We start from the raw sequence: 19,339 nt of genomic DNA, 5'->3' as shown, positions 1-19,339 counted from the left end.
ACAATGTCTGGAAAGGGAGGCGCGTCCCGAAATCTCGGGAGGAAATCACGTTCTCAGTCAGACGATACATCATCTCCGTTGGCTTTATTTCCTCTGCGTGAGGAAAAACGCGACGCAGAGTGGTGGAGACCGGGTGTAGGGAATTCTCTAGCCGGCTGCTAAGCTCTCGGCTGAATCCATTAGCTGACGCCATTAATATCTCCGTAATGATGAGCGATGAGCCACCGCGAGAAGGAAGAGAATCGCGTAGTCGAGTCGCTTCTAAGTGCGTGGAAGGGATGGGGTGATTCTCGACAAAGAGCAACTTACATGCTCGCGCGCACGGGCAAACCGCGATCCTATCGAGACTCTCACACATACACTCATCAACGAAACCTTTGATAAATGCTGCTTCTCTTGGACCGCTGCCAAACAACACGTAGCACAATATTCCATCGCGCGTATACTCCCACTCTCAGCGAGGCAGTCTACTTATCGATGTACATCGAATCGCCACTGTTCCCGGGCTCCTATGTATATGGAAAACAAAAGGGAACGACCCGTTTGCTCCGCACTGCTTCCGAGTCTCTTGAATTTCTTGGAACGATTTTAAGAAGGGAAATAGATTTTTCCAATTGCAAAGATTCGCAAAAGGACGTCGTTTCGCCCGCGATCGTCTGACGATCGAGCGCGTCACTGGCGCGTCGCCAACCCCCGAAACATGCGCGATTCGAGTATAATACCGGGCGGGCGGGGGGCCATAGCAGGGGTAGCTTATCGATACGCATTAAATCCACAGTCCCAAAGCGACTGGTCGTTCTTTCCATTTATCCAGCATCCCTCTCCAGCCACGCGTTTCGCACCTCCAGGTCAATGAGTCTCGTACTCACAATACGCAACGATCGATTCGCGCGGATCTCGCGACAATGGCCACGAACCGACGAAGAAAGCCGATAGAATGGCACCGGAAATCTGACCCACCGCCATGGAAATTCCAGCAAAAATCACTTTCCCTTTTCATCGGAGCTGCGCGTAAAACGCCGCCAGCCGACGCCCTGCTCTCTGCCTCCTCTTCGCGCAAACCAGGCACGTGTCGCGTGTGTTTTCCAAGGGCCGCCCTCGTCTAGGCGCATCTCTCGCGGAGAATGTTAGACGACGTTACATGCGAATCTCGTGTTTTCCGAGCTGGATTCTCGCGCGTTAGATTTTCTCGTTGATTCGACTGTCGCTATTCGTGTGTCTAGCGTTTGACAGAGAAAAACAATGGTGCAACGTTTGAAGAATAAATCCAGTTTCACGGCTGCTAATACGCCTTTTCCGCTATTACCGCATCCGCATAGTACGAGAAACGGTGTTTCGTCATACGGCTTTCGACCGTGTCGTGATTACACGCCGGTTTCGTAACTGGCCGAGTTGCTATCTTTGTCGAGGAAACGCTAACGACGTCCTGTTGATCGATCGGTAGCGAGAAATAGTTATTTGCAGTTCTATCGCAGAAATGGCTTTTTAATAATTTGAACGCTCATTAAAAAATCCATCGAGGCCAATGATCTGAACGACTATTTAAAAGCACCCAATAACCCTTTGAAATATCGTATCCAGCCGAAAGTGAATGCAACTTCCAAAAAAGCTGTGTTCGCGTACAATCTTGTTGAAAGCGTGGGCATAAATCAATATCACTAAAGTTACTATCAACGAAGTTCCTATAACTTTTAGCGATATCCATGATTCGTTGAAAGGGTTCGGTCGATGTTGTACAGCTTTCAGAGCTGGTACACGCTTTTAAGATGCTTCTAATGGCACGAATATTTCACCGCTATTATTCGTATTCACTCTACACTTTTCCCTAACATATCCTAAAGTACAGTGAACGAAGATCGTAAATATTCATTACGAAATAAATTAATACCGGGACAATCATAAATCGCACGACTTACCTAACGAACGATCTGTTTTGTTTCCAGATGATCGATGCATCCTACCACACGAATCCATCGCTACAAAGCACTGCCCTAATCATCACCTGCGCGGTGGTGCTGCTCCTGATGGCAGCGATCGTGTCCGTCGTTTTCTGGAAGTGAGTACAAATTCTAAAATTCTACGAGTTTACAAATAGTTCCGATGACGGTATAGAACGACGTACGACAGGATAGAAAATAGCAAAGCGCTATGTTTGACGGCGTAAAACTCTTCAGGGTCGTGTCATGAAGGAGCTTGTGACTCCATAGTAATAAAGACTAGGTTTCATTCCGGCTGGGCATCGTAACGTGTTCGAGGTTCGAGGTCGTTCGGCTTGTAACCATATTTCAAGGGTTCGAGTGGCCATTCAGAAGGTGAAGGAGGGACAAGAAAACGTCTGGTAGATAGCACGAAGAAAAAAGGAGGAACGCGTCATTGACATTCGAGTGACCATTAAATTAGCCAAAAATAGGTCATTTCGCTTCACTGCCTTCGCGTGTAAATGACATCGTTGCTTCGTTTACGAGCAATCTGCCAAACCTACTCCAGGCTCCCTGTCATTTGTCTCGTTTGTCATAGAAAGTTTGCCAACAGCTAATCAGATAGGCTTCGCGAATGCATAGTAAAAAGAATCTAAAATGTATGCAGGAAGCGGAGCTAATTGCCATTCCAGTGAGCGTTGAATTATCGAACCATAGCTCGTTACCATCGTTAGAATTGCTTAATCGTGTTGTAACTACAGCGGTTACGAAAAAATATACTTCTCGCAAATACTTTCGCAAATGTACCTACCTTTATTTTACAACGAAACATTAATTTTTTTAACTGCTTTTACGTTTAATCTTCATACGAAGCTGCTACTAAATCAGATTTAATCTAATTAATATGTGTAAACGCGACAATAAATACGATAGTCGGGTAACTTTAACAGCAACTGTAAGAACAGCTTAAGTCGTGCGACATGTGTCAACAACGACAGAATGCGATTTTTGAATATACGCGAGGTACGTGTGATAAAGTACACCATACCATATTCGTTGACAAGAATCATCTTAGAATTGCAACAATGTTGAGAAAGTCAGATTACAAAGAAGCCTTTCCTCGACGACGCGGACAAAGGGCCAAAGAAGGTAAAGCGCACTTCAGGCAGTCCGAAATTAGCCAGAAATAGGGCATTGAAGGAATGACGTGCGTCGAGACGGTGTTACGCGCCGGTAACGAGAGAACAACGTTACACTGATAATTTCCGACACGGTGCGGCGGTTGTACAGAACTCCCTCGCTTTTGTGCCCGCGTAAGCAAGTTGGCCGCAGATCCGCGCGACTATCGAGCCTCGTACAGGGAAGAAATATGCATTCACCGCAGAAACGCGGCTGCGAGATTTACAGGGCCCCACTTTACCTCCATTCGGACATTGTCTCTCGTTGCTTTATGCGGCAAGTCGTCCGCTCGACGTAGTAAAATATGAAATACGACTGGGAAAAAATGCTCACAGAGATTGGGACATTCTCTCCTAGCGGCGCGTATGAAAGCAATTTTCAGGAATAAAAATTTGTTTAGATCCAGCGTTTCTTATTTTAACCTTCTCGAACGATCTTGCTTTTATTACAAATTCACACGACTCTTATATTTCAAAATCATAGGTAAAAATATGATACGTCACATTTTCCCTATCTCAGACAATAGAGGAGCACTTTGAAAGTTTCAAGACGTTCCAATTCCATACCGAAGCCTTCGAATTAGATACGCTTGGTGTTTATTTGTTCCGCGTGTTTTCGAGACATTCCCGCGATTGAAAATAAAATCAGTCGAGGTATGGATCGATGAAAAAGCCGGAACGAAATGAGTTGCTTGGCAAAGAGGTACGACGACTAATTTCGCGTGCACCAGGAGGGTCGCCGGTAAAAAGACGCGGCGGGCGATGATGCCACGATCGATGAACTCTGGCCGAGAGATCGGCAGCGGGCCAAGACGATTTTGGATCGGACAGAGGCCCGCATTCAGGATTCACCGGTGGCGTGTTGTATTTTTATCGACACAAACCTCTCGAAGGTCCACCGGTCGTGACAATGCCGGCCCTGTGTGCTTCGCTATTCGCGCGGTTATCGTAACGCACATTCGTTATCGCTAGCTCTCGGTGATATCTCTGCTGATAGTTCTGGTATTTGTGCTCCTATTTTCCCCTTTTCCTCTCTTCTCCAGAGGTCAAGAGATTCTTCACGCGTCAAATTTTCCTGGATTCTCGCGAGTGTATTATTTGTTACGAGCAAGATGAACCATTGCGTTTTAAAGCGGGCTCGCACGAGCGTTGAAACGACGTCCGTTGTATAAATGTGTATATCGTCGTATATCAAAGTGACGCACGTTCCTAGCGTGTGGGCTGCATCGTAGGACAGTATATTTCTACAACGAACGTCACGCGACGGACGTCGCGCCGTTTCAACGCTCGTGTGTCCCCGGCCTTACTCGGCGATGTAGGTACAGCGGTGCAGCTTTTTATTCCACAAGGTTTTCGCGCTCGATCAACTGGACGTCCACGTGGATAATTTGTTTCCACGCCATTCGAAAGCAACGTCTGTTTGCACAACCGCGTCTCTGTTGTATCCCGTTTTTTCAATTTATCGTAATAGCCGGCCATTATCGTAGCCCACAAGCGTGGTATCTCGAGTGTTACCGCTCCGCAACTCGCCGACTCTCGGCGTCGAGTTGCCGGACTTTGTGGGTGGTATCTTCTTCTACATTGTGCTTGGAGCAGCTTCTTCTCCTCCACTTGACGGCAAACGGCGTGTTCTGTCGCCTCGCAGCATTTCAGCTCACCCAACGCGCCGAACGACACGTGCATTTCCTCGTGTAATAAACCTTACTATTCTACCTGGTGTCTCCAGAGTTAACGTATATTATTCATCTCGTTTCTACCGAATATGTAAACGATAAAAATTCATTGGAACTTCTTAATCGTTCCAAACGTACGTAAATGTACGTAACGCAAGAATAAATTTATACAAAATTTATAAAAGACACTCGAGCGATTGTACTAAATAACTTTAACCTTAACATCGATAAACTACAGACTGTCTTTTTTCGCATTACCTCTATTCGGCGCGCGACGTTATAAAAAGCATCCCTGTCCGTACTTGAACTTTCACCATGTACGGACGTATTGCAGTAAAAGTAATGACAACCTGTGTCCATAAACCTGTAAACACAAGATTGCTTTGCCTTTTCTTCCCTGCAGCGTGAAAGTAAAACTCGCCTACTTTTCCACGCAGTAGGTCACCGTTTCCTTGATCGAAATCGCGCGTGTCTTTTTAATCACGATCTTAGATAGCCGGTGCACGAGTGTAGGAGCGTAAGAAGCGCAGGGACGGGAGAGCGGAACGCTCTCGGCTTGTTCGTGTTCCAGGCAAACGCGGAGAACCAACACGACCACGCGTAGTTTGTATGCTAATCAGAGCCGTGTTCACTCCCATCTCCGCGTTCTCCCTTCTTCGTCCCATGAACGTTCATTCCGTCCTCGCTGTCGTCGTAGTCGTCGTCGCTCTTTCTCTACGCCGCTATGCTATTTCCTGCCTGACCCGATGCGTCGTCGCAGTCGTTCGGCCGATTCGCGATAATTCGACGCCGTTGTTTTAAACGGCCACGCGAACCGGACGATTCGTCGAGAACCGATTTTCTCCCGCTTTTAACCATCCAAGCTATTCCAATCGCTCACCGCGACAAATTGTAAGTGATGTAACCGAGCCACGATATCAGTCGGTTAGCGTCGGCTGAGTTACTGCAGAGGCAATTATTCGATCGTGTTGTAGCTTGCGGTGGATCGAAGACAGTAGTAGTCGGTATTATTTATAGCGACAAACTGGACAGAGGCTGATAGCAAAGGACGAAACGTGTCCGAAGTCGAATATCCTTTTCCTGGTAATAATGGAACATATCTCTGTCGTTAATCCTGAGGTGGATGTTAAACGTGTTGGTTGGTTTAATAAAGAAACGAGTGATAAAATTGTAATAGTGTATATTAAAATCGCTGTAAGTACAAGTACAGAGATAGGGTCGTAATCGTCGCTCGTTCAATGCTATTGTTCGACTCTACGCTCGCTATTCGATTGTATGACTCGCTATAATGACTCCTTATAATGACTGTCCTAGAGAGCACATTCGTCTATTTCTATCGACCGGTGTTATTATAAAAAGTTCAAATGTAACTCCGGTTGACGATTACAAACAACGGCGATAGTATTTTGTTCGTTCGTTTACCTTTGAACCTAGCAAACTAAAACAACGTTGGTATTCCAATGCACAAAAATATGAGTCTCACCCGATTCAAATCTTCCACTGACAATCCAAAAATGGTTTCTATCTAGACACGACGAGTTCGTTTCCATTTGCTTTGGCAATAAATATCTGGACGAATCGCAGCTGATGGAAATTTCGCAATAATAAAAATGTTGTTGTACACGCGACATAAATGTACCAATGATGGAAGAAACGAGAGCGTTACGTAACCGACGCAAGGCCGCGCGATAATTCTTATTCCGATGTCGTTGACCGATCCCACCCCTAGTCCCGACCGCTGTATCGGTCGCGTCTCACGCGGAAGCGCATGCCGGGGACGACCGCTCGAGGATATCGATACCCGCGGCCACGGAATAGTCCCTCTTTCCCTCGTTTATTTTCCTTATCCCAGCCTTGGAAGAGAAACGGCGTGGCAAGCTTTAAAATCTGAAAGAAATGCCTCCGTCGCGTCGAACTCAGCGAACGAGGGAAGGGGGATTAGGGGGTGGAGAAGAGATCCCGTAGTCTTTATTTAACCGGCAGTCTCCCGATGCTACGAGGTTCCTGGCAATACCTCTTCGCCTAATCTAACCTATATTTTTCAGTGTTTCGCCCGAGCAGCCGACTATCGGCCGCCTTTGCGCACCTTTTCTGCGGTAACTATCCCTTATGGAACGAAACTACGTCTAGACAGAACTCTGCTCGTAACGCCTCCATTTCGCGTAAACGCGCCGTTGCGTTCAATGCTCGCTGCGAAATCCTGGTGAAACCTCGCGCCAACAGGGCGGCCGTCTGAGAAAAGAAACACACCCCTATATAGCCATTAAGGGGTGATCCGACACTTAAAATCGGATCGAACTGCCTGATACGAGTCCCATGGAACTTTTTTTCAGCTGCCTTTCGATGTTACTTTCCTCCAACGACTTCTTTGTAAATCGATGATAATCGATTCCAATGGGATTCGAGTTATGATCTTCGACGAGGCTTTGAATCAGACGACTGTAATCCTATCACCGTACCTTTCCAGTCAATGGCTAATGTTCGCTTTCTTCGCCAAATCGGATCGTTAGAAGAAAATAGGATTTCTGAGGGTCGTTCACGAGGCAGGAAAAAGCTTTTCGGTGAAACGAAACCCGCTTCCTCACGGCGTGCATACTCGTTAATTCGAATCTTCGATTGGCCGGGCAGAAATTGCACCCGTGGTAATAACGATAAACATCGGAGGGTTGTTCCGAGGTCAAATTGTCGCGCGAGCCAGTGGCGACGAACGCGATGCTGGAAGCCGGCGGAATGGAGAAAAAGGGGCAAAAAAAGACAGTCCAGGGAACGGTCGGTTCAACGATATTTCTCAGTTGCGCGGTGGGAGGGTAGCATTACTTACGTTCCACTTGCCACGACACAGATTCGAGAGACGATGTAAACGAGAAACAGGGAATCGCGAGAACGAGGAAACGGACGGGGGCTACTCGCTACTCTTTCCTCTATTTCCTCTTTCTTTTTCCTCTGTCTTCCTACACCTTTTTGGCCCTCGCTTTGTCTCCGTAAGCCACATTCGGGTCACCGGCGCAACGCGCGCCGGTATGCTTTAACGATCTGCATTGCATGAGCACTTCGCTTTCTCCTGCCATCTCTGTACAGTTCGTTTCTCCGACGAGGCGAGAAACTCTTCTCTCCTTCTCTCGGATGTTCTTGCGACCCACTACACCCAACCCCCGCCGGCGTCGTCACAGTTTCGGCTTGTACACGATGCCTGACAAACAAGCCCCGGTTATTTCGCATGGCAAACAAGCGGTTACCGAATCCCTTTCCATTCCCGTTTTCGGTGGCGCGCGCGTTTATTTCGGGGAAATCCGATTACTCGCTCCATCGGGACGTACCGCGCTCGTTCTCGCCGGAATTCTCTCGCGAACCATATCGAAAAAGCGAGTATCCCGAAACGATACTACAGCAAATTTATTAAAATCCCCTAACGAAATCTATTGCCTCTTTTGCTTGTTGAAAGATTGTTTTGCGCTGGCTAGTTTCTAGCTATTTGGGTCGCGAAACATCCCCTTTTTTTTGTGCCTGTTTTTCGCCTAAATCCAAACATTGCGTCGCTGCGACCGTACGAATGTCCCATGTGAGGAAAAAAATACGCTTGCCCCCAGAGACGCTGTAGGGGCTGATGCCAAGTCGCAGAGGGGATGCAGCACGCACACACTATACAACAGTCAGCAATTATGTAGAGTGGCCGGTGTCTGAACCGACTCGGTCTAGTTGGCCGCTGCATTCGCCGTGCACTTACTCGTCTTCGTTGTCGTCGATGGCCGACGATGGCGTCGTTGCTTGTTAACGTTGTGCCTCGGGTGTCTTGGAAACGTGCACAGTCCTTTCCGCTTTTCTCTCTCACGTTTCATCCCTCTCGATCGCAGAGGCAGAAGGACACGGAGCTGGCTTCTGTTGCGAGCCAGAGACATTGGTAAGAAGTGCACGTGCAAGAAAATCGCGGGATGCACTTACGGATATTACCGGGGAACGCAGCCGGTGTAAGAAACGGGGCGAACGTCGCAAGACTCGTTGTTAAAGGGACCCGGCTGGCAAGAATTAAATCTTCTGGGAAACGTACGCGTTCGCGGTGTAAATCGTCTTGACGCGTTTTGCTGATTCTGCGTCACGTCTCGAAAATCTTTCTCCTCGAAGGTACCCAGGGGCATTCAGAGTAAATTAAAATGGAACATCGAGCTAATTGAAAGCGAGGAAATCGAGAAGGACGTACTTAAAGGGATGGACGATTTACTCATAACAGGACCGCTTAACAAAGATTCTGCTAAATGAGGGACGTCGCTATTCGAGTTGCCGGAAAACCTCGCTCGTCGTTCCATGGAACACCGGCTGGTAATTAAGCGAAGACAAAAATCCTCGTCACCCACCGCCGATTCAGCCGTTTTTTCTTCTGTTTACCCGGGAATTAGTTGCCGTTCCACTACTTTGGGTCGCGCTTTAAAGCTTGTCCTCTCTGCCGCCGCTCGTGTTTTCTCTACGTTTCCTCCGGTTTTTCACTTGCGTTTGTTTTGGTACGCGTCTCCGATATTGCGCGTAATCAAGGGCCCATTGTGAGTGTTCTGCGGGGCCATTAGACGGACCTACACGAAGGTACGAAACGCGGCCAAGTCCGGTGCATACACGCGTAGCTGCACGGAACGCGTACATCACTCGATAATTTCGGCCGGGCCTTCCTCGACTTGGACGATGCCTCGTTCAGGGAACAGTGAATCATGCTCGTTGTTTCTGTATATGCAGAGCGGCGGATACCCGTGAGGGGGAAACGGTAGTCCATGGGTAATTTAACCCGTGCCAGCCCTGAATGGGTTATAATTGGTGATGACAGGCCGTCAGGAGAGGCAGCATTCAACGCGACGAAAGTGTCGCCCTCGAGGATGAGCGCGTCGTGCCAGACGTCGGAGACACCCGCCGGATTTCTCTCTGTATGTGTGGGTGACGTCGATTCAACCGGGTGCCGTGGAAGGTTACGATCCCTGAATGGCTTGTCAGTTTCTAGACGCGAGCTGTTCGCGGTGTAATCGCCTCTGATGAGGTCCTCTCTCTCTCTCTCTCTCTGTCTTCCATCGTTTCTTCCCCTCTTCTTGCCTGCGATCCATCTTCATATTGCCCGAATCGAAAGTCTATTACGCTCCACTTTGTCGACGAGAAACAGAGGCTTTGAACGATGCACGGATAATTCGATTAGATTGGATGGTGGAGAGCCAATTCACGGAAGGTAGTGTTGAGAGGTAACCGTGGCCCGCGTTATGAACGGATTCTGTTCCTGAAACGATGCACCTTATAGCAGCTGTTCGAGCTGTGGTGCATCGAGCACTTCCTCCGTTCCCTTTGTAACTGTAGCCCTGGCCTACGGTCGGATTCCTCCATTGGTTAAGCGAGTAGACATAATTCCATTCTAGCAGTGATATGCTCGTGAACGCAGCGTTCGAGAGAACAGTCAGGGTTTCTCATACGCTTCAAGGATTGCAAATTACGACAGTTAAAAATCCATAATCTTACACTCCCCTAAGAAGTAGCTACGCGTATCGTTTAAACACCAACGATGATGCCATCAATGGAATACGCTTTTAACGCATTAATCGACGTAAACAACGAGGGCAATGGGTCCGCGAATAGCGAAGGAGGGTGAGAATCCCTGGAGCAGCGGAGGAAACACGCCGGACTACCATCGTTCTAATCCCATTCCATTGCAGCTTCGCAGTCTGGAATATTACCCTAACTAGCTATAATTACGTCATCGTCATTGTCTCCTCGCATACATCGGCATTGAATGCTAGACAGCCGTTTCTCCACCAGCTCCGACCCCTTCGCGCAGGAGGTCGTCTCTCTGCTTTTCGATCCCTTGTTCCTCTCTCTCTCTGTCTCTCTCTGTCGGCCTGGTCTGGCTCATTTGCAAGGGCCAGCGAGGCTGTACGTGCATAAATGCCGCGCGGATTTCCACGGTGCGAGCCCCGTTTTCGACGGTTGCTGCCCGTTGCAGCCGAAATTGTAACCTCCGTCCTCTCTTTCGCTTGTTTATTCCGCGCACCTGTGACTCTTGCGGCGGAGCCGTTTCCACACACTCCATTCACCGGCTGAATGTGTGTAGCTGGCTCGTTACGTTTTCATTCGCGCACTCGACGCTTTCGCGCGGACGGTCGTTCACCCGGTGACTTTTTTTTGTCCCCGGCTTTCACAGCTCGTAATTGGGGAAAGAAAATCGTCAACCGCCGCGCGGAACAGCCGACGAAAAAAGCGTCGAGTGTCGCGGAAAACAGCTCTTCCTGCGAGAAAGCAACGGCAATGACGTGGCGGAACACGGAATCGTACATATGTAGCCTAGATACTTTAGATTATTATTTTACGACGTCTCGTGACCGCGACTGCTGCTTCAAAAAACCTCTGTTCTCACGTGCGAAACGTCACTGAACGAAAAGTACGAGATGTCAGGTGTCAATGAACCACGATAAATACGAACGATGTACTTAAGCCTTTGTATAAATTCCAAACTAAACCGTTCTTGAGTCTTTCGATATTCGTTTGATCGTTTCTACGGTTCACGTCACTTTCTACAAGTGTGCTATTACTTATGAACGAAATTGTACGTATACCAGTAGCAGCAAGTGGAGCAACGTGGAATTCAGATTGACGCAGCGCGCGTTTCGATCAGATTCGAGGCCGTACCACAGGGACATCCATATTCATAGACGGAGCCAGGGATATCCGCGAAGGCGCCGATCGTCGACGGGCCAGGAAGCGCGGTTGGGATGCAGCTGCGCGTCGATGGTATTCGTCCGCTTGCATATCTGGCGCGGAGTGCATGCTCGGATGGCGTGTAGCCCTGTGTTAATACAGAGACAGGATCTGAGCGCGCGTTAATATAAGCCGGTCGCACCGGCGTCGATTAGTTGGTGCATGCAGCGACGCGCGGCCGCTCTAATGCGACGTTACGCCAGTTATGTTATGTCGAGTATGCGAACCGCACTCAGGGGAACGCTGCACCCGAGATGGAGCCCCATAGAGCGTCCTGATCTGCCTGCACCGCAGACTCTATGTGCTGCGGACAAGCACCGTGCGTCCAATACCAAACTGTATCGGGTGGTCCGGCCACCACGAAGGCTGCGCAATTGCATTTCGCGAATTATTGGCGTATCGCCGGCAATTTCGATCCTGCACTCTACGCCCTGTGCAGAATTCGAGGCCATTGGAGGAAACGTCGAGACAGAGGCGAGCCGGACCACCGTCTTCTGCCAGACCCGAATTCCTTTGGTTATCGAAGCAAACCTCGAGAAGGTCTCGCTTCCCTGTCAATTAGGCAAGAATGGTTCGTATCGTCGGCTCGTATTGTCCATGGCACGCTGACTATATCGTCTTCTTGATATTCTCTCGTAAAGGAATTCGTGGACAACGTACATAAAAGGAACGCCGGGATCGGAAACGTCCGAACGTTTATTTGTATTGTCCTGTATTTTGCCGATTGTTTCGATTGAAAATCAATTTGTAACAATATGTAAAAGCAACGAATGAACCCCCTGGTGCTTCATCAAGAGTATAGAGAACGCGTTCATGGATGTTTCCCGTTACACAAGTAGCTAGTAACGAGTTTATTCGATTTAGATTCGTAATATATAGGACGTTGATTAACGGTAGTTGCCGGCTACGAGTCCGCGGAAAATTGGCATTTGTCGCGTGCACGCGTTTACAGCGACCACAACTGCGCGACAAATGGAAATTTGACGGGAGTAGTTCTTTGGCAAGTTACTGATTGAATTAATACCGTGCGCCGGCTTCGAATGGAATTCGATTACATCGGTAGTTGCACCTCATCGATGGTGATTGCGGCGTGGAAAACACTGGGTTTGATCGCGATCGAAACCGTTTCTAGGTCTTTCGTACGCTGCCGAGGGAAAATTTTTCACGCGAGCAGTGCACGATAATGGGAAGGGGAAAAAAGAGGGCGAAGAAGGAAGCGACGAGTAAAGCGGAAAAAGGGAAGAAATAGGAAAAACGGTAGAGAATTGGTGGAGTTTCATAAACAGAATTATGCTAACTACTCGTGGCAGCGAGGCGAGATAAGACGGAAAATCGAATTCAGACTGAGTTGAACCTTCTCGAGAAGACACTCGCAAGTTCTCGTTAATGCAGCGTTCCTCGTCTTCCAGCTATCGCGATGCTGCTGCCGCTTACTCGATTTCTCTCGTCTCTTGGAAAAATGAAAGGGACCGACGAGTCGAAGTAACACGATCGTTACGGCAACGCTGCAAACTAGTTTTCCTATCTAATATAGTTCCTTGCGCTGATAACTCTCGGCTGAAATTGTTTTCACTTTTTGGGTTAATAACTTGTTTCAACAGCGTCGGAAACGACAGGGTTTTCCAAGGTACTTGCGAGTACAAAGCAATTCCGGTTGGTCTCGAGAGGGTGACGATTCGCGCAGGAAAGCATAAAGATAGAAATCCTCCGGACGAATTAAAGACCGCGCGGACGGCAATACTGACGAGCCTCTTAATCTCTTCGTCGCTTAATTATTCCCTCACGTAGCAATAATGAGAAGCCGTGGCAGCGTACCTGACCTCGTTCAAAGGAGATCGTCATTTAGGCCGGTCGTCGGGTACCAAGCCAGAGAGAACAAACGAGATGGAAGATCATTTAGAGGTGATTTACCTCTGTTGCGGCGCGTCCAACTTACCCTCTGGTTACGGTCTATTTAGTAATCTCAAGAAATACAAGCGAGTGGAACGACGTTAAGAGGGAACAACCGACTCGCCTCGACGTTTGTTACTTAAATTAATTTCACGAATTTACATCAGTGGCGGGTAGAAGGAGACTGCGAAGTGGCGTCCGATTCGTGGAACTTTCATTTCGTCGTTGAGAGTACCTGCACGAAGATCGAATCGTGCATATTCTATGAACGTGAAAGTGGATTCGAAGCATGACAGCGCATTATTAAAAATTTTAATTAAACTATAAGCTGGATAAAGCAGCGCCACTCTGCCGCTTACATCGACAATGTGAGCGCTGTCTCGAGTTACGTCGACAGATCCAGCTTTAGCGTAGAATTGATAGATTCAAGGCGTACGAAAATTAAATTTCTACGTGGCGGAAAATAATCCTTACGTAGGAAATTGGTTGGTGAATTCTGCACCCTTTCGATTTCGCGTCTCCCTTCTATGTTCGTGATCCCTCGCGACGATACCTTCACGAGGTATCGGCATCCTGCGAGCCGAGAAAGAGAGAAGAAAGCCACGCAACGTAACGGGTCCGGTCGAGCATCCTGGCGCGAAATAAAATAAAACGGATATTAAAACTGGCGAGAGCTAATTTCCTCGCCTTCCCAACCATAATACCCGTTCTCCACCTATCGGAATACCCTCTTCCTCTTCTTTCTTTCGGCTTCTTTCTCCCGATTTTTTCCCTCTTATCGCGCCGCTAAGCTATCCATCGAACGAACGCCTTCTGAATATTCAGCGGAGACCGGAATGGCAGGAGGAGAGAAATATTCTCTGGTCGAAGGGACAGAGCCGATGCGACCGACCGAGAGAGAAGAGGAGGGACGAGGTGGTGCGGGACGAACAAATCGAATTCGAGGCTCGAGCATGACGAGTGACAGGCCGCTGAACGTACGCTGCAGATGCGATTAAAGTCTGCCAACACGTCAACGTGATGCTCCTGAAATGCGAATTCCCTTCCAACCAACCGCTCGGCCCTTGACCCATATTCACACAGACACGAAGATTGAATCGCTCTCGTGAAAATCCATCGAAGTCACCCGCTGATAAAAATCGACGTAGCCTCGTTGATATACGATATCTGGATTTTTATTAATTTCCATCCACGCGTCAAATATTGTCGCGACAAGAATGACGGAGCTGACAACAGTGCCGTCAGAATTCCCAGAAGAAACAGGCGATCGCGCGAGGAATAGCATTAAAGCGAGCATCGAACGAGAAAAGATTTATCCCAGTAACGTTCTCTAACGTGATTTACTTCCCTTCGGTCGTACTGCCCTTGAAATTGCCACGATTCCACTGAAATCTCTCTGTTTCTTACTGGACTGTCTCTCGTGTAAAACGTGTCTCATCGATCGACCGTACAAAATCAAGAGAAGAGATAAGCGAGAGAGGAAGAGTATGGGTGAGAGGAAAGGAAAGCCGAAAAGGAAACGGTCTGTTCATCCGACCGCAATCTCCGTTCGGAGGTAGGAGATCCGCGTTATCCTTCGAAATCGGAGGATGATGCTCCTTCGGGACGTAAACGGTAATCGGACACCGGGAAACGTATATGCTAGACGCCAGGACATCCGATACTACATCCATATAATATTGCCGATGCTTTTAGCCACGACAAACAGTGACCTCGTGCACCGTGCTCGTCGATCATCCCTTTCACGCGCCCCAACCCGCCCTGTGGACTATAGAACATCATGGACATTTCGATTCTCTCGTTAGAGCGGCGTTAATCTTGTCTCGAATATCTAAACAAAGATCAGCCTGTAGATTCTTTTAGTTTTAAAAGGTATCGTAGACCTGTCGGAGAGTCGATCGTTTCGAATTCGAAAGAACAATGGAAGAACAGTTGCTACATCCTACTTGGTCAGCCTTATCTGTCCGAAGATGCTTGAAACGACGTTAATGCCTTCCGTCAAAGGGGTCTCCACTTTATCTACGTGTCTATCTTCTGGTAATGCACAATGTGCCTGGTTATACCAAGTGGTGCCACTCGAGGGACATTCTACAACTGCAGAGACGTTTGACGTGACTGCACACCTTCCACGCGAATCCAAGTACCTTTGAGATCATTACGGCGCTATCCTCCGTCCTGTTTCGACCCGCACTCGAGCTACAGCCTCATAGTCAGACGGTTGGTTAATCAAGCTCCATTTCACTTACTAACCCCCTTGCTACGCCGCTCCCTTAGTATCTCTTCCTGTTGGGCGGCAAACTCTCGCTCGCCTTCCCGTTTGCTAACTTCTCCGCATCTTCAATGACCCTCGCACCTGCCACCGCCTACCTATTAGACACATCGGCTTAGTCGCAAACCACCACGTTTATTGCTTGAAGATCGGACGATCCTTTAAAGATGGAATCGATGGTGAAATCGAGAAGGTACTAAGTCCGCTCTAGGAATTGTTCTATCGAGCTAATTTTCTAACGTTCACGCTCTTTCTTTGGAGTCAGATTTAGAGTTGCGAATAAGCGCGACGCGTATCGGACTTGCTTAAAGTCGCTATAGAAGCGAAGGAAACATGCAGGCGTTAAGCGACTCGATAGAAGGACAATCCGCACGTTTTTCAATGGCTTTCCACCGGACGCTGGTGAGGAAGGCGCGAGTCGGTTGTATTTGTTCGGCGGCGGGCAGCAGCTCATTAGGTAAATCCCAAAAAAACAGGGTAAACTCGGGCGGAGGAACAGCACGACGAGAAGTACCTTAGCACACAAATTTATTCGTAAACTTTCGCAATTTAAATATCCGCGGTGTTTCAATCAAGCGGCGCCGCACGTTGCGGCACGTGCGCGTACACACCTACGCGCCTCTGTATACAGCCCTCGAGATTACTTTCTTGCCCCTTTAGACTTTCATCGACTCCTCACCCCCTGCTCGCCCTTCCTGGTCGGTGCTCGAGTATCAGCGTCAAGAGATTTTCGTGTCGGCGCGTTACGCCGTTAAATATTAAATGGCATTGCGAACCCATCGTCCCCTCGAGAACTTTTGCAATAGCTTCGGAACCAGCCTCCCTTTCATATCTTCTATTCCTCCACTGAATTCGAGCATTTTTCGCCCCTATGCAGGCGAACAGCTCGAGAAACGAAAGAACGCGATTCTCTTCGATGCCACCTTTGTCCCCGTGTTATCTACGATCGTCGGAGAAAACGGCGGCCCTGGTCGTTGCACGACGTACACCGTAGCCATAAAGGGTCGTCCATGCATGGACGATCCCAGGGAGGGCAGTCGCAGACGCCGAGGACCCGGATCAGTTCGTGGACGATAACCAACGCGTGGGAGGTCACTTGACCGGACGGAAATAATGCCTCCACCATGGTAACCCTTCCTGATAAGCGTGTGTACCGTTCTACGACCGTCGCGATAGCGGCAAAACAATATCCCTGCTTGTACAACTTGGACATGGGGGTCGGATTTGGTTTTGCACGACGGTGTACGCGTACGTCGAGCCTCCAGAGATAAATCGTCGGGATTTATGTCTCTCCTGAAGGGACCATAAACTTTGAAGTCTGATATATCGTTTGCGTACGGAAGGATCTGGCACGTGTAATTAAGTTTTTGCACGGTGATACGTGTACCGTACGGACATTGATTTTTAAGTAATTCTCGGAACGAAAGGTCGTCTGGTTTGATTGAATTTCCTACGGACGTAGTGTCATTCGTACAAAACGTTCTACGGTAGTCTAACTCGGAAAGGGTAGGCGGTACCCTGTATATCCACGAATAGCGGAGAAGCAACGATATTACCGACTGGGAAGAGGAATCCTGCGGGTTATGGAAGGTAAAAGGATATCGGTGGAGAGAGGCGGGGTATGGTAAGTCGTTTATCGAGTCGACAGGCTGGGGCTGGATGTATCTATGCGCATTGATATGCAAAATTTGTAGTTTCGAGAAGCTTACGAGAAACTGCAGCGGCGAGTAAACTTCAAAATCCTATGCGCTTGTCGGCGAGGGTCGCTACACCGAGCTCCACGAGCTCGGGTTTAACCGGTTCGTGCTTCCGGTTACCAGCTACCATGTACGCTTACCTTCGAACGGATAGCAATGATCGAGTACCCTTCTACGTAAAAACGTGGTTCTAAATATTCTGTTATTTTTGCAAGTGTCGAAAGTAGCGTAAGTTGACCCATCTCTAATAAAATTCTTCCGTTGCATTGCTCCTATCAGCCTCAATTTCCAAATCTAGTTGATTCGATCAGCGATAGAGCGAGTCTTTGCACGGCGAGGATCTCTTTGTCCATTCGTGGAGACGGCAACGAGAGAATTATCGAGCGAGTCTACAATAACCACGCGTTCCTGGATACGCGCGACGCGTAATATGGCGAAAGAGCGAGCCTTGAAAGCAGGCAGAACGAAACGAAAGGCGCTATCCAGCTGCACGCGTCGGAACCAGATAGAAACATAGAAAAGGCAGTTAATTAGCTCGAGTTAAAAGCTCCGCTTAAACGACCTATTCACTGTTCGGTCGACAGAGAATTCGTTGGAGCTTGAAGCGCAGCTTTCCGAAGGAACAGACCGAGGATCGAGGCGAGAAAGAAGCTGATCGCTATTGAAACGCGTTTCAACGTCGCACCACCTCCTTACGCAACGCGGAATCCCTTTATTTCAACCCTCTTTGTTTCACGCTTGTGCGCCGTCTACGTTTTCCTCGAGCTTCGATGCTTTCTTCTTCCTGCTAGCGCCTAGGAAACTAATCGCGAAGAAGCTTCTCCGGTAGAACCAAATGAAATCCATTCGGAGATGGCCGATGGAGCGTCGTTGAGAGAAAGCAACAAAGAAATGGTAAAAGAAAATGAAACAGATTTCAGGCTTAAATGGAAACTCGTTACACTATTTATGGAGAAATATAAAGAGCGGAGAGAAGCTAAAAGACAAAAGCCAGGGGCTGGATTTTGACCGCTCCATAGCCCACCGGAATTGATTAGAAACGCCGCAAGTTTCATCTGTTTCTGTGGAAGCTGTTTCACAACGGGCAACTCCAGTTTGAAATTCATCAGGACGAATTCCTGCGCGGCTCTTCGACATCCCCAAAGGGCAAATTCGAACTTCGCCTGTTTTATATGGACTACTAATTAACGGGTTCCCTAGAATTTTCCAGAGTGAAAATCCAGTAACTTTGATATCACGAACAATAGCGTCGAGGTATGTGGATTTTCGCAAATCATCATAGGTAAAAAAAATGGGGAGAAACGCAAACACGAGCTTGCGCGTGTCCAACACGATCACCGAGGGATGGAGGGAAAGCTCTTGGACGAATGCGTGCGCGTATACTCGAAGGGTCGACACTCCACAAAGCGCTTTATGGTCCGTTATACTACCGCAAGCTCGCGATACCGTGTTTAGCACGGGTACAGAATCACGAACACGACTAGCCTATTCCAGGTGCATTCAACGGGCCCAGTGTCTCTCATGCAATATGCGCTTTACGACTCGCCTTCTCTGTGACTCGTCGAACGACAGAGTCTTTGAAATGCCGTAATATTCCCACAGACGTACGCGATATCCTTGACAATTGTTCGAGTAATCCTACCGGCATAGAGATTTCCAGCATTTACTTCGAGTCCTACACACGCGAAACAAAGTAATCGCTGCCTATTGAACGTTATTTAACCACACGTCTGAAAATAGAGAGCGAGGTGAGGTAAGTGGATGAATCCATTTAGAAAGAGGACGTACGATTGAGAACCAAACTGCACAGGGTGCACCGGGTGCCATCGTTTCCACGTGCATCTAGTACGCAGCTTTCATCGGGAAACGAAGCAAGTGCCACAAGCGTGCAACGATGCAACGAGGAGAGAGAGCTCACGGAGCGTGTTGGCGGTCTGCGTGCGTTAAGAGCATCGCTAAGTGCGGTCGCGCTATGGCTGACAGTCGACGGCATTAGGCA

At 48.4% G+C, this 19,339-nt stretch overlaps 1 protein-coding gene across 7 annotated transcripts in view; it reads left to right on the top strand.

The window, feature by feature from the left end:
* pxb (putative Hedgehog signaling attenuator pxb) overlaps nucleotides 1-19,339 on the top strand; it is a 227,620-nt gene that overhangs the window by 193,436 nt on the left and 14,845 nt on the right. For all 7 annotated transcript variants that reach the window (XM_069126045.1, XM_069126040.1, XM_069126044.1 and 4 more), the window contains one exon: nucleotides 1,944-2,056. In XM_069126045.1, coding sequence (XP_068982146.1) covers nucleotides 1,944-2,056 — 113 coding nt within the window. The remainder of the gene's footprint in view (nucleotides 1-1,943; nucleotides 2,057-19,339) is intronic.

This window comes from Bombus flavifrons, chromosome 13 (assembly GCF_040668555.2).
Source record: "Bombus flavifrons isolate JBK064 chromosome 13, iyBomFlav1_principal, whole genome shotgun sequence".
Classification (NCBI taxonomy): domain Eukaryota; kingdom Metazoa; phylum Arthropoda; class Insecta; order Hymenoptera; family Apidae; genus Bombus; species Bombus flavifrons.
Note: the sequence above shows the minus strand (reverse complement) of the source record. Positions and strands in the feature narration are given on the sequence as shown.